The 13,751-nt window shown below is 35.6% G+C and overlaps 1 protein-coding gene across 1 annotated transcript in view; it reads right to left on the minus strand.

Moving 5' to 3' along the window:
* Positions 1 to 13,751, minus strand: part of arhgef2a (Rho guanine nucleotide exchange factor (GEF) 2a) — a 56,548-nt gene that overhangs the window by 33,782 nt on the left and 9,015 nt on the right. The window contains exons 2-8 of the mRNA XM_084130265.1: positions 11,506 to 11,568; positions 11,167 to 11,369; positions 9,559 to 9,733; positions 8,130 to 8,235; positions 7,614 to 7,653; positions 7,367 to 7,502; positions 6,396 to 6,428 (exon numbers count right to left, since the gene is read on the minus strand). Of these exons, the coding sequence (XP_083986391.1) occupies positions 6,396 to 6,428; positions 7,367 to 7,502; positions 7,614 to 7,653; positions 8,130 to 8,235; positions 9,559 to 9,733; positions 11,167 to 11,369; positions 11,506 to 11,541 (729 nt within the window). The 5' untranslated portion in view covers positions 11,542 to 11,568. The remainder of the gene's footprint in view (positions 1 to 6,395; positions 6,429 to 7,366; positions 7,503 to 7,613; positions 7,654 to 8,129; positions 8,236 to 9,558; positions 9,734 to 11,166; positions 11,370 to 11,505; positions 11,569 to 13,751) is intronic.

The raw sequence follows: 13,751 nt of genomic DNA on the forward strand, positions 1-13,751 counted from the left end.
ATTATCTTTTAATCAAAAAAAAAAAAAAAAAAAAAAAAAAAAAGAACAAATTAAGACCTGAGTAAAAGGTAATTTGTTTTCTTCAGAGCTCTAGAAGGCCACGGACACACTCTAAAGTTTCAGAAATGAAAACCGAAATTAAATACAAGAGTGAATCCCCTAAATTACCGTTCCATATGTGTACGGACATGAATCATTCCAACAATTGACATCATGGTAACCATATCAATGTTCTGAAATCTTGAATGTTTGGTATCTGCTGTTTTTGACCCAAATAATATTATAGAGACCAAAGATTTGTTCTGCAATTTAAACTAAACCACCAGGGCTGCGTTTCCCAAAAGCATCGTTAGCCAACTATGTTCGCAAGTTCCTTCGTTATCAGCATAGTTCAACGAGTCAGTGTTTCCCGAAACCATCGTTCTCATGAACATTCGCAAACAGCATCGCAAAGTTGTGTAGTTGGAACGACAGCTCTCCACCTGTGGTTAGAAGCATATAGTTTCTAGTTTGCATGACATGTGGACTTAATAAATCCTTATCTTGAGCAAAATAAGCAAGCTGACATTCAGTACAACCTTTGTCTTTTATTTAGAATACATACAAATGTAATTTACGTCTTTTAGTTTGTCAAGAGATTTAAAGCACCGTTTTTGAAGAGTGCGCATGTGCGAACGTGCTCTACTAAGAACGAGCCTATGATTGAATCTGGAAATAAAGCAAAATAACTGAGAAGAATGAGAAATAGTCCTCAGATGCCATAAACCAACGTGGTTGAATGACCACTTTGCGACAATACGGTTTCGGGAAACAGTTGTGACTAGCTAGTTGATTTCTTCAACGCTGCATCGTACTATGGTAGTTAAGCAGCGAGTTACGTCGTTGTTCGGGAAACGCACCCCAGTTCGGTTCCGTACACACAGCATCGATTTTTTTGAAAAGTCAGAAATTTCAATATGAACAAATATTTTTAATCAAATTCTTCCAAAGCCAAATTATGTCAGCTATGCAATAGACATTAATTTTATAGTGTATGTCAAGAAATAACTCATTTGACACTACTTTGGGAGAAACATCCAAGACAAAGTTGATAATTAAATAGTTTCCTGATCTTAGATTGATAATAGATTGATATAACCTTTTATGGCGTCTAAGAAATATAGCTCATTAAGTTATGCGCATTTTGTATAACAATTTGCATTACACTGAAGCTAGTAGTTACAATGATAGTGGGTGTTAGCTGTGGCCCTGACTCTACACTGAAATAGATGGATAGAAAGAGAGAGAATGAAAGACAGAGAGAGGGAGCGTTGCTGTGGGTTACCACTCTATAGAGGAGGCACTCTTCAGAGCTGCTTTCTGCGGCAGATGAGAAAATGTATTTTTCTGTGTGAGTGTGTATTTGACAGTAGGAGTTATAGTGAGGACAGTGTGTGTGTGTGTGTGTGTTTCTGCAGAGATAATGACCAGGTTCTGGAGGCTGAAGCCCACGAGGCCTGTCATTCAGCACAGACTGTGTCACAACACAACGTGATGCCTTAAGGTGAATGTGTGTGTGCACATTTGTATTCATGAGTGTATTTCTAATTTTGGCTAAGTGAGATGCAGCATCAATCATAGAGGTTAGAAGTCATTTTATCAAAAATACTGTAAAAACAGCAAAAATGTTACAGTTATAAATATTACTAAAATAACTGCTTTATACTTGAACATATTTTGAAATGTAACTTATTCCTGTGATGGTAAAAAGGAAATTTTCAGCAGTCATTGCTTGAGTCTTAAGTTTCACATGATCCTTCAGAAATCAATCTAATATGCTTGACTGCTCAAGAAACATTTCTTGTTATGTTGAAACAGTTGTGCTAATTCATTTTTTGCAGGAAACTGATAATTGTTTTTCAAGATTCTTTGCTGAATAGAAAGTTTAAAAAACAGCATTCATTTGAAATACAAATCTTGCATTTCACTAATAATTGTGTAAATATTATGTATTTCATGCATTATAAATGTCTTTACTGTCACTTTTTTGAAAGAAAAGTGACAAGAAAAAAGAACACTGACCCCAAAGCCAAAACTTCTGAATGTTAGTGTATATATATATATATATATATATATATATATATATATATATATATATATAGTTTAGAGTGCAATTCTGACTATTAACTAGTTGCTTATTAGCATGCATATTACTAGAACAGTGGCTGTTTATTAGTACTTATAAAGCACATTTTAATGCTTTATTCTGCATGACCATATTCTACATCCCTTGATCCTGCCCAATACCTAAACTTAACAATTACCTTACTAACTATTAATAAGCAGTAAATAGGAGTTTATTGAGGCAAAAGTTGAAGCTAATAGTTAGTTAATAGTGAGAATCTGACCCTAATCTAAAGTGTGTGACCCTAATATATATATATATATATATATATATATATATATATATATATATACCGTATTTTCCGGACTATAAGTCGCACTTTTTTTCATAGTTTGGCTGGCCCTGCGACTTATATTCAGGGACTTATATATCAAAATTAATTCAGACTGAGATGAACCAAGATAAAACATTACCGTCTACAGCCGCGAGAGGGCGCTCTAGTTGGCGGAGTTATTCAGAAGCGACACCATATGAAGAAAATTTAATGGATTCAGTGATGTGGAATGAGATCGCGGGAGCTTGTTGAACTTGTTTACTGGTAACTTGCTTGTTGGACTCCCTGGCTTATGTTAATTTAGCCTATTCAGCCTCCCAGGTATATGTTCTTTATGCTTTTGTGTAGCTGAATAACTGTTAATGTGTTGCGTTAACACACCGGACACCTACTCAGCCTGTTGTTCTGTGTGCTACTGTGTAGTTAAATAACTTGCCTTTCCAGATTAAATGTATGTTCTTGGTCTTGGATTTTGTGAAATAAATTTCTAAATAAATGCGACTTATACTCCAGTGCGACTTATATATGTTTTTTTCCTCTTCATGACGCATTTTTTGACTGATGCGACTTATACTCCGGAGCGACTTATAGTCCGGAAAATACGGTATATATATATATATATATATATATATATATATATATATATATATACAGTAGTCAACATTTAGGATCAAGGATCAAAACCTTTCATCAAAGTTATACATGAATTTTGAACAATACCCGTTCTTGTCTACCCAATTTTGATGAACTTTTCAATCCACTTCAAATGTTGACTTCTGTGTGTGTGTATATAACTATATATATATATAAATTATAACTTTAGATAACTTTAACAAATATTGCACTCCCTTATTTTAATATCTCATTAATTTTTCCATTTCAAAATAACCCAGATCCCAGTCTGTCAGTGGAGGTGTGGGAGGAGCTCTCGCTGACACATGTCTCACAGATGTTTTTTCTCTTGTGGTGGGATTGCCAAATCAGTGCAAAGGCTTTTTAAAAAAAGGCTCTGTGCTCCACCCTGTGGGCCCCTCCATGACTTTACGAGCCTCCCAAAAACTAGGAGTAAACAGCGCAGCAAATGGTCGATAGTGAGTGGAGACACAGTTGCTGAAAAATGTCAAAAATCCTGACAGTAATACTTCAAGCACACGTGTCCGTCTGCACTCTCTGAGTATTTCCCACTTGACGAAACATATTTTTATGTCACTTTTGTGAGGAATGTTTATCTTCTAAGACTTAAATGTAAAGTAGCGTAGAAAAGAAAAAGCGTACTAGCTTATAAACCAAGTGGTGGGAAAGAAAGAGCAACTAAAAGATACAAAGAAAACAGAGTCTGAGAGTTAAAGATAATGGCAGGAGGAAACAGGCCAGACCATGAGATGACTCTGTCAGACTGTTTACTTTGCAGATAATAATCATTGTACACACACGCCGTGCACACGCACACACACAAACCCCTGTACAGTGGTGGTACTATCTAATGGTACCACTAAACTTTACTATAAACCATTTATAAGCATTTATAATCGCTGCACAGGTTTCACTACAAATCATAACTTGATGGCTTGACAAATTTTTACATGTAAAACTATGCTCACAAAACCATAGTAACACCTTGGTACTTTTTGCAAGGGTTCCTTTTTCTTCCCACGCAATCCACTTGATGTAATTAAATGGTCTTAGAAGCCTATGTCTAAATTGTTCCCACTCATTGGTAAAGAATGAACAGTCATGCTGCTTTAAGATTGTGCCTGTGGTCTGTCCTCTCACAAGCTCCTTCCTTGTGTGTGTATGGGGTCAGATCAGGCTCCAAACAGCTGACTGGACCCGTGTGTAATTGTTTGTGTGTGAGTAAGTGTATGTAAGAGTCTGGAACTTAGAGAGAGAAGCAGAAAGTGCTTTCAAGGAAGTTTAGTCACATGAACATCAGTCTGTGCTTCCCGGCTGATCATATGGTTGCGTTATAAACAAATGGTGAAAAATGCATAACCATAATGCAGAAGAACATTTAACAAATCCTCAGACAGAAATATGTTCACTGACGCTCTAATAAAACCCATTTACAGAAAACTGTACAGTACTATAAATCTGGCAATAGGGTTTAAAAAGTCGAGGAAAACTATTTAAAAACAAGACGAGACTATTTAAGTTAAGAGTCTAGCTTGCAAATAAAGAAAGTGCCTGCCTCATAAAAATCCTCCCTTCTTTTGCTGGACTGTTTGTGTTGGAGCCTGTGGGCCTGGCACGAAAATCATATTCCCTAAAGTAGACGAGTAATCATGATTGCCGATTCTCTGCCGACGCTCCCTCAAGATCTACACAGAAAGCGTGTGTGTGATTTTTAGTGGCATGATGTCATGGAAAGACCTACAAATCAAACAGACCTTTATATGTAATGATAAGAGTATGTGTTTAGAGTATGGGAAGATTTATTAAAGCCGGTTTCTGCTTCAGAGTTAAAATAAATAAATATTAAATACATAAAAAGGGCACTGCAATCCTCTTCCCCTTCTTGTAATTACCGATAATAATAATAATTTAGGTTTACAATGGGATATAGTTTAAAATGTAATACAAAATCTTTATATAAATTAATTAATATATACACAACCATTCAAGATTGTTTTGTTTTAAAGAAATGAAAGCTTTTTTCAGCAAGAACACATTAATGATCAAAAGTGACAGTGAAGACTTTTCCACTGCTTCAAATAAATTATGTTCTTTTGAACTTAATTTCAAAGAATCACAGTTTGCACAAAAAAAATATTAAGCACAATGGTTCTCAATAATGATAATAATAAATTAAATTAAAGTTACTTAAGCACCAAATCAGCATATTAGAATGATTTCTGAAGGATCATGTGACACTGAAGACTAAAGTAAAGATGTTGAACAAAATGATAAAAAAAATATTCAGCATCTTTACTTTAGTCTTCAGTGTCACAAGATCCTTCAGAATGTTTTTTGTTTGTTTGTTTTTACCTTTATTTAACCAGGATAATCTCTATGAGATAAAAAATCTCTTTCAAAGGAGTGTCCTGGCCAAGAATGGGCAGCAGTTACAATCACAAACTTACAGATCAAAATAACAAATACAAAATTACTTAAAAACAACTGCACATCATTGAGTCTTCTTCAAGTGACCGAATAATAGATTTAAAATGTTCCATAGACACCAGAGTTTGTAATTTCAATTTCAATTTCAATTTCAATTTCATTTGGAGTAGATTCCAGTCAAACGGAGCTGCATATATAAAAGCCCTTTTTCCCAGTTACATTCTGACAAATGGAACAGAAAGAGTATAACAATTTTGAGACCGGAGGGAATATTTCCCAACACTTTTCTGTTGAATCAGACTAATATGCTGATTTGGTGCTCAAGTAACATATATATATATATATATATATATATATATATATATATATTTATAAATTCCAATAATATTTCACAACATTAGTTTTTACAGTATTTTTGATCAAATAAATGCAAACTTAATGTTTTTGAAAGAAGTCTCTCATGCTTGCTTTTGAAAGGTAGTGTAGTTAAAAAAAATCATATCTCATTGTAAACTTTGTCTTACTGTAGAAATTCTCCTAATTACCTTTATTTTTTACTCTGAAACAGAATTCTATATAGATTTGACAGTCCAAGAACATGACTAACACTAATGTGAGCAAACGAGGACTAGGTTTCACAAGCAAAGTCAAAACAATGTCATCTTCAGACCTGTCATCACTCGACCATAAAATCCTGCTTTATCATGTGTCATAGTAGAAAATTGGGTCAAAGATAATATGTTGACCGCTGTCCATCCTTAAAACTACAAAAACTGCCTTTTCATTCAGTCTTATGGGTTTCCCAATGTTTCCTTAACCAGGCCATAGATAGCTTGAATTAACTGAAACTTAAAAGGATAATTCATCCAAAATGAAAAAAAGTCATAATTTACTCACCCTCATGTCATTCAAAACCTGACGTTCTTTCTTCTGTAGAACATAAAAGAAGATATTTTGAGTAACATTTGTGCTTTCGTCCATACAAAAACAAAGTCAGTGGTAACCAAAACTTTCACCAAAATTCTTCAAAATATCTTTTGTGTTCCACGGAAGAAAGGCGGTCTCTCTAACGCAAAAAAGCAAGAAAATTGAAAATTAAAATAAATTATGGTCACAGTTTAGTTTAGAGTCCATTTCTCACTATTAACTAATTATTATCTTCAACTTTTACCTCAATAAACTCCTAATATCTGCTTATTAATAGTAAGGTAGTTGTTAAGTTTAGGTATTGGGTAGGACTAAGGGATGTACCTGTAGAATATGGTCATGCAAAATAAAGCATTAATATGTGATTTATATGTACTAATAAACAGCCAATATCCTTGTAATATGCATGCTAATAAGCAACTGGTTAATAGAGAGAATTGGACCCTAAGCTAAAGTGTTACCGAAGTTATTATGGCTTCGATAAGACATCAAACCTGCAAAATCCGTGGCGGTTTCTGATAAATTTTGGGGCTGAGTGCTAAGTTTGCAACAGTGAGTCAGCATTTGCCAGGTTCTTATGATTCATGGAAAGCCGGAGTCTGATTCTAAGTATAAACATATCTGTGGAATTTGAGCTGGAAGCTCAATAAAACTTTAAACCGTATATAATCAGATCAAGAACTAATAATAAAGGCAGAAACTGACATTTTAGAAAAAACAAGTGGAGGAGGGGCACAGAGGGTTTGATGTCAATTATCAAGCTCTCTGTCAAGCAGGACTGTCTCACTCTGCCCTCTGTTGGACTGAAATAATATATCATCAGGTTCCACTACACTGAAATCGCAAGTTTTAGTGAAGAAGGAGGCAGATGCTGCATGTGACTGATAATCATCACCAACATTGTTTTGCCTTCTAACACACTGGGAAAGAAAGGCTCCTACCTTGTGGGTAGCGGTCATCTTGCGTAAGAAGCTCAGCGTTCGTTCCAGCCGATTTCCTGATCCGTGATGCTCTTTGTTTTCGACCCCCTCAGCCTTTGTTTGTCCTATATCCCAGCCCAGAGCAGCACTATCTATACTGTACCAGAAAAAAAAAGTGAAATGGTTGCATTTAAAGTATGGATATTTGCATTAAAAGTATGGATATTTAAAATAAGTACGTAAGGCCACGCCTGATTAAAACACACACCTGTAAGATGAATCTCCAATCTGGTGGTGCGAAACACTCTCTAGATTGCCGAACAAGATAAGAATTTTTTTTCTCATTGAAATGAAACTTGAATTCAAACCAGTATATGACATCTTATTAATCTTAGTTTCCGATTCAGAGCAAAGCAGAAATAAAGAGCCCAAAACAGTAAATATAACAAAAATATTTGAACACTTTTTTATTTTAATTAAACAGGGAAAACTACACTACCACTCAAATGTTTGGAGTTGGTAAGAATTGTAATGTTTTTGAAAGAAGTCTCTTATGCTCAACCAAGGCTGCATTTATTTGATCAAAAATACAGTAAAACAGTATTCATTTCTTTAAAAAAAACCTTGTCCATTTTCTGACCCCAAACTTTTGAACAGTAGTAATAAAACTTTATAAAATATGTACACAAAAATGTCAGAAAAAGAAACACATAGCAAAAGGAATTCATCATTTCATTTAAAATTGAATTCGTATGAATAAGCTGGAAATCCCAAACACACTGACCATGGCAGTAGGAGAGCGGACGAGGGGCGGAGCTCTTAGGCCTCTGTTGCATCACACACAGGGTGGGGGCGGAGACACTGCAGCCATGCATCTGATTGGACTGCTCCTGAGACACAAATTCAGAAAGAATGAAAAAACAAAACAAAAACAAACTGAAACATATTGTTAAAAAACAAATTTGCCCAAATAAAACGAAATTATTTCGTTCAAAACTTTGGGGTCGGTTATTTTTTTTAAATGTTTTTATAATGTTCTCCAATGCTGCTCTAAGGTTGCATTTATTTGATCAAAATACAGTAAAAACATTAATTAAATGTATATATTTATATACATTTATATATATTCATAATATTATAAAAAATGTAAACAAGTTTGCTATCACAGTACATGTAAAATGTACAACAGTCCTTTTTATTTTAAAATTCCATACTTTTCCAGACTCAAATTTCCAAACTTATCTTATCAGACCATATTTAACTTAAATGGTTCATATAGCATTATTTTCAGCATTATAAATGGTATGTAGTACAGTCCCCTGTACATATTTTTTGGTTTATTGGTTTTCTTGAAGTGAAAACATGCGTTACATGATGAGAAGAACCTAAAACGCTTTATAACCTGCATATATTCACCTCTGACACATCGGTTTGATACTGTAAATATGGTTTGCTCCTTTATCTGTAGCTGGTTTAAATGGGACACGCACATTCATTTAATAAAGTTCAAAAGAGACTAGTTCATGTTAAATAAAATAAAATAAAATGACTCAAATCTAATTCCATATTTTTCAATACTTTTCCAAACTGCATTGGAATCCTGGATTACTCCAGTCTTCTGTGACACATGATCCTTCAGAAATCACTCTAATATGCTTATTTGCTGCTCAAGAAATAATTATCTCTTATTATTATCAATGTTGAAAACAGCTGTCCTGCTTAATATTGCAGCACATCAATGTGGAACATTGATTAAAAAAAATCAGGATTCTTTGAACAGAAGCATTTATTTGCCAATTTGTGTAAACTTGTAAAGTATGTACTGTGTACTTTTCTCACAATTTAATGCATCCTCATTAAATATTTTTTTCAAGTCCTCCACTTAAAATAGATTTTATTGCATTCCATTAAATGCAAGTTCAATATTGAGCGGTTCACATCAATAGCTGTATTTTATTTTGGTGAACAAATTTTACACTAAAAACAGGGGGGTGGGGGGGGGGGGGGTGGGGGTTCCTCTCTTTTTAAACATAAGACAAATGAAATGAGGTGCTGAACCTTGATCTCAGGAAGTCAAAAGGAAAAATTAGATGAGCTGTTTTATTTTATATTTATATTGTCTATGGGGTTTGCATTTTTTTTCAGCGAGGATCCTGCCTTAGAAGGTCACATGTACACAGTACACAGCTCATTAGCTGTATGCATGTTCTAACCTCTAGCACTGATCGATGATGTTCCTGATGCTCTGCACCAACTTCCTCCTCTGTAAGTGACGTCAGGGAAGCTTGAGTGACAGACCTGCGGCGGGTTTCACGAGCTCTCTTTGACCTCAATGCACCGTTCAGCACTAAGGACATCTCATCCGGGTCCAGATCTTCCAGGCTCACACTGAAAAAGAGACAGAATCAACATACATTGTTATTGCATGACACGATACAATAACTCTTGGCAAGTAATTGTAGGTCGGACTTGTTTTTGTCCTGTCGTCTGATGAGTATCATTACAGAGTACCACAAATTATAAGTTCCATAGTACATCTGCAATAACATAAACAAACCTACACATATGCAAACACACATAAACTCCATAACATAAAAATCTCACTCTTTTCTCTTCCTTTAGTTGATTTTAAGTCAGTAACACTAACCAGAGAACGACCCAAACTGCAGTGTAATGTTAGCTCCCTACTGGAGAGACCTATGTATGTCTGTGTGTGTTCTTATCTGTGTGTGTGTATGTGTCTGTCTCCTCACTGAGTACATTGGCACTGGCTGGTAGTGATCTCACAATAATAGTCCACAGAGTGACACAGTAGAGGCCCTATATCAGCACAGTTGTGAGGACGAGTGAGTGTGTGTGTGTGTGTGTGTTTGCTTGTGTGTGTGTGTGTGTGTGTGTGTGTGTGTGTGTGTGTGTGTGTGTGTGAGTGAGTGAGTGAGTGAGTGAGTGAGTGCGTGTGTGTGTGTGTGTGTGTGTGTGCATGTGTATGTGGTTCAGGTATACCCTACATTATCGGGACAAAATGTTTTCACAAAGATGGCAATATCTGAAATCCCTGTCATTGTGGGGACATTTTTGGTCCCCATGAGGAAAACAGAATATATTCATATATTTGAATATATTGAATGTATACAATTTATTCAATACAATTTGTACAGTATAAAAATCATTATGTCTATGGAAAGCCCCCATAAAACATGGAAACCAATAATTTTGGCATATGTCCCATATTATATATTGTAATGGCCTAACTCAGTATAAAGTATTGTAATAAAAAATAAGTAAAAATGTTATTTTAAATATAATCAGGGTAATAAGAATATAAACTTTTATAAATATATTCATATTTTGCAGGGTTAACCATTCATTACAGTAAACATTTTAAGTAAATAATTTAGGTTGTGAGGGTTTGCTGACAAAAAGACATTTGTTTATATTATAAAATTCAAAAGTTTGGAGTCAGTAAGATTTTGTTTACTTTAATACTTTGACTCAGCAGGTATGCATTAAACTGATAAAAAATAACAGAAATATTAAGCAGCACAATGATTTTCAAAATTGAAAACAAGAAATGTTTCTTGAGCGGCAAATCATCATATTAGAATGATTTCTGAAAGATCATGTGACACTGAAGACTGGAGTAATAGCTGCTGAAAATGCTAGCTTTGCAATATATATATATATATATATATATACAGCTCACAATATTACTGTATTCTCTGTACTATACTGTACTGTATTATTTTTTTTATTAATTCAGGCAGAGCACACTTGGATCATTCTGAAGAACTGAAGTGCCACAGATGTAAATGTGTTTTCACCTGCGCGAGTCATTGGGTGGATATCCCTGCGCCACGGCTCCAGGTTCCCAGCTGTGTCTCCTCCAGGGGTCGAGCTGAAGCAAGTGACGAGTGGCAGGGGAGCGTAAGGTCACGACCGGAAGGCCGGGGGAGATCGGTGGAGAGTATTGAGGAGGTGAGAATGAGGAACATGAAGGACGGGGAGAGGGAGGAGTGCTCAACATCTAGGTGTAATGAGTAAGGGAACGAACAAATGAGTTTGTGTTGTAAGTGTGCATGAGAACAATTCATGCAAAACTACTGGCATGTAAACATACAGTTCTTTCCTCACACAGAAACACATAATGCACAATTTCATACCGTGTCCATAAGGTCAGGCAGCTCCTCAGGGCCCATACTCAGATTATAGCTTCACTGCTCCCCCTACAGATCAAAATATGACATTACAGTTTCTTAAGAATATGCTTGGGTAAAACAGTTAAAACAACAACAAAACATAACACAAAAAGTCATATCCCCTGCTAGAGATCCAGACCACCATCAAGTCAGGTCAAATTATGAATAATCTTTTAATGCAGTCACCAGCAAGACTATCTTCAAGGCGAGAATAAAGTGATTACTTATTAATGAAAATTAAAATAAGACTAATTTTAATTTTAAAACCAGACCTCATTTTTTGAAAACCATTTAAACATATCCCTGAATAAAAGCGTTGTCTATTTACATTAAAAACAGCTTCCCCAACACTGTGATGTACATGTACAGTAAATTATAGAAATAACAATAACAACAATATTGTTTCATTGAAGAAAATTTGAGTGCAATGCTATGAATGATCGAAAGGGAATTATATGGTTGCTAAGGTGTGCTAATTGGTTTTTACCACATTGTTATCTAGTTGCTAAGGTGTGCTGGATGGTTGTTGCAAGGTAGCTGCTTTCAGGCAAAGTCTCTAGATATCCCTCAGGTCTCTCCTTCACTATAAGTCTATGGGATTTTATCTGATTATTTTATCTTTTATGATCTGTTAGATGAAAATCTTAGGTCCATTTCATTCCTTAAAGTGCTTAAATCAGTGTAACCTAATGTAGTCAGGTTTCAGGGCCATCCAAAGAATGATGTCGGGCCTTCCAGAGGGGTGGGTCCCCCTCGGCCCGTTCGCCGCGGGACCCCCTAAAGCGCAGGCTGCTGTGGTCACACCACTTGCATCGCCTTTTAAGGACGGCCCTGGTCAGGTTTATTCAGTCATACAAAATATTTTTAACTTCTAATACATCCAGTTAATTAGATGTTACCAGTTTTCTAGGATCTGATAACATATCACAGTTTTGTTTACAACTACAATAAAAGTCCAGCACATGAGAGAATTCATGCAGTCATAAAAGCTTCCCAGGTCATTGCACATTTAGTAAAAATGTGTCGTAACCTCACAGGGAGTTTATGGAAAGCGAGTGATGGGGTGGGAGCTTTGGTTAATGTTTTCACTCCAAGAGTCTGTTTATCTCTCATTTACCCCTCCCTCTTCCTTTCTTCCCCTCGGTCTCTATGGTTATCGCATAACACCGTTTTGAAATAGTCTGGAGTGGTTCTTCCATCCTTTTCTATATTCCCATTCTATTAGGAATGCATTGTGAAGCACACACATGCCTATATAAAACCATTTCCTCTAGTATAATGGCTTCTGTCATTTTAGTGTTCCAGTTTGCAACACACATTAAAAGTGAGTAATGTTCTGCAAATAATTTGTACACGACACAAAGACACGGTCTGCCAACAGGCCGAGATAAGGCAGTTATTACCTCTGTTCCACACCTTTGTGTATGCAAGCACGTACAATGAGAGAAAGTAAGTTGACAGTAGAAAGAGAACGTAGAGGTTGAGATTGTTGCAATCGAAGTTCATGATTTTGTTTCCTAGCAACAAAACTGTTATGTCACTGTGTGTCTTAAACAGTACATTTCTACTATCACAATTTAAAAAAAAAAAAAAAAAAAAAAAAGGCATAGTTCTCCCAAATATTAAAATCATGTCAATTACTCAGTATTTTTTTTAAATCGTGGAAAACAAAATAAGTTTTTTAAAGAACATACTTTAGCATTCTAAAGTATTTACGTGAGGAATATGGCAATGTTAATGTATTTGGTCTTGGTGGAATAGATCTGCTGCAGAGCAAGTACAGAGACTTGCTTCTGCTAATACATTCACAGACATGCTGCTGCTGCACATACACTCACCTAAAGGATTATTAGGAACACCATACTAATACTGTGTTTGACCCCCTTTCGCCTTCAGAACTGCCTTAATTCTACGTGGCATTGATTCAACAAGGTGCTGAAAGCATTCTTTAGAAATGTTGGCCCATATTGATAGGATAGCATCTTGCAGTTGATGGAGATTTGTGGGATGCACATCCAGGGCACGAAGCTCCCGTTCCACCACATCCCAAAGATGCTCTATTGGGTTGAGATCTGGTGACTGTGGGGGCCATTTTAGTACAGTGAACTCATTGTCATGTTCAAGAAACCAATTTGAAATGATTCAAGCTTTGTGACATGGTGCATTATCCTGCTGGAAGTAGCCATCAGAGGATGGGTACATGGTGGTCA

This window comes from Abramis brama (genome assembly GCF_963993115.1).
Source record: "Abramis brama genome assembly, chromosome: 12".
Classification (NCBI taxonomy): Eukaryota; Metazoa; Chordata; class Actinopteri; order Cypriniformes; family Leuciscidae; genus Abramis; species Abramis brama.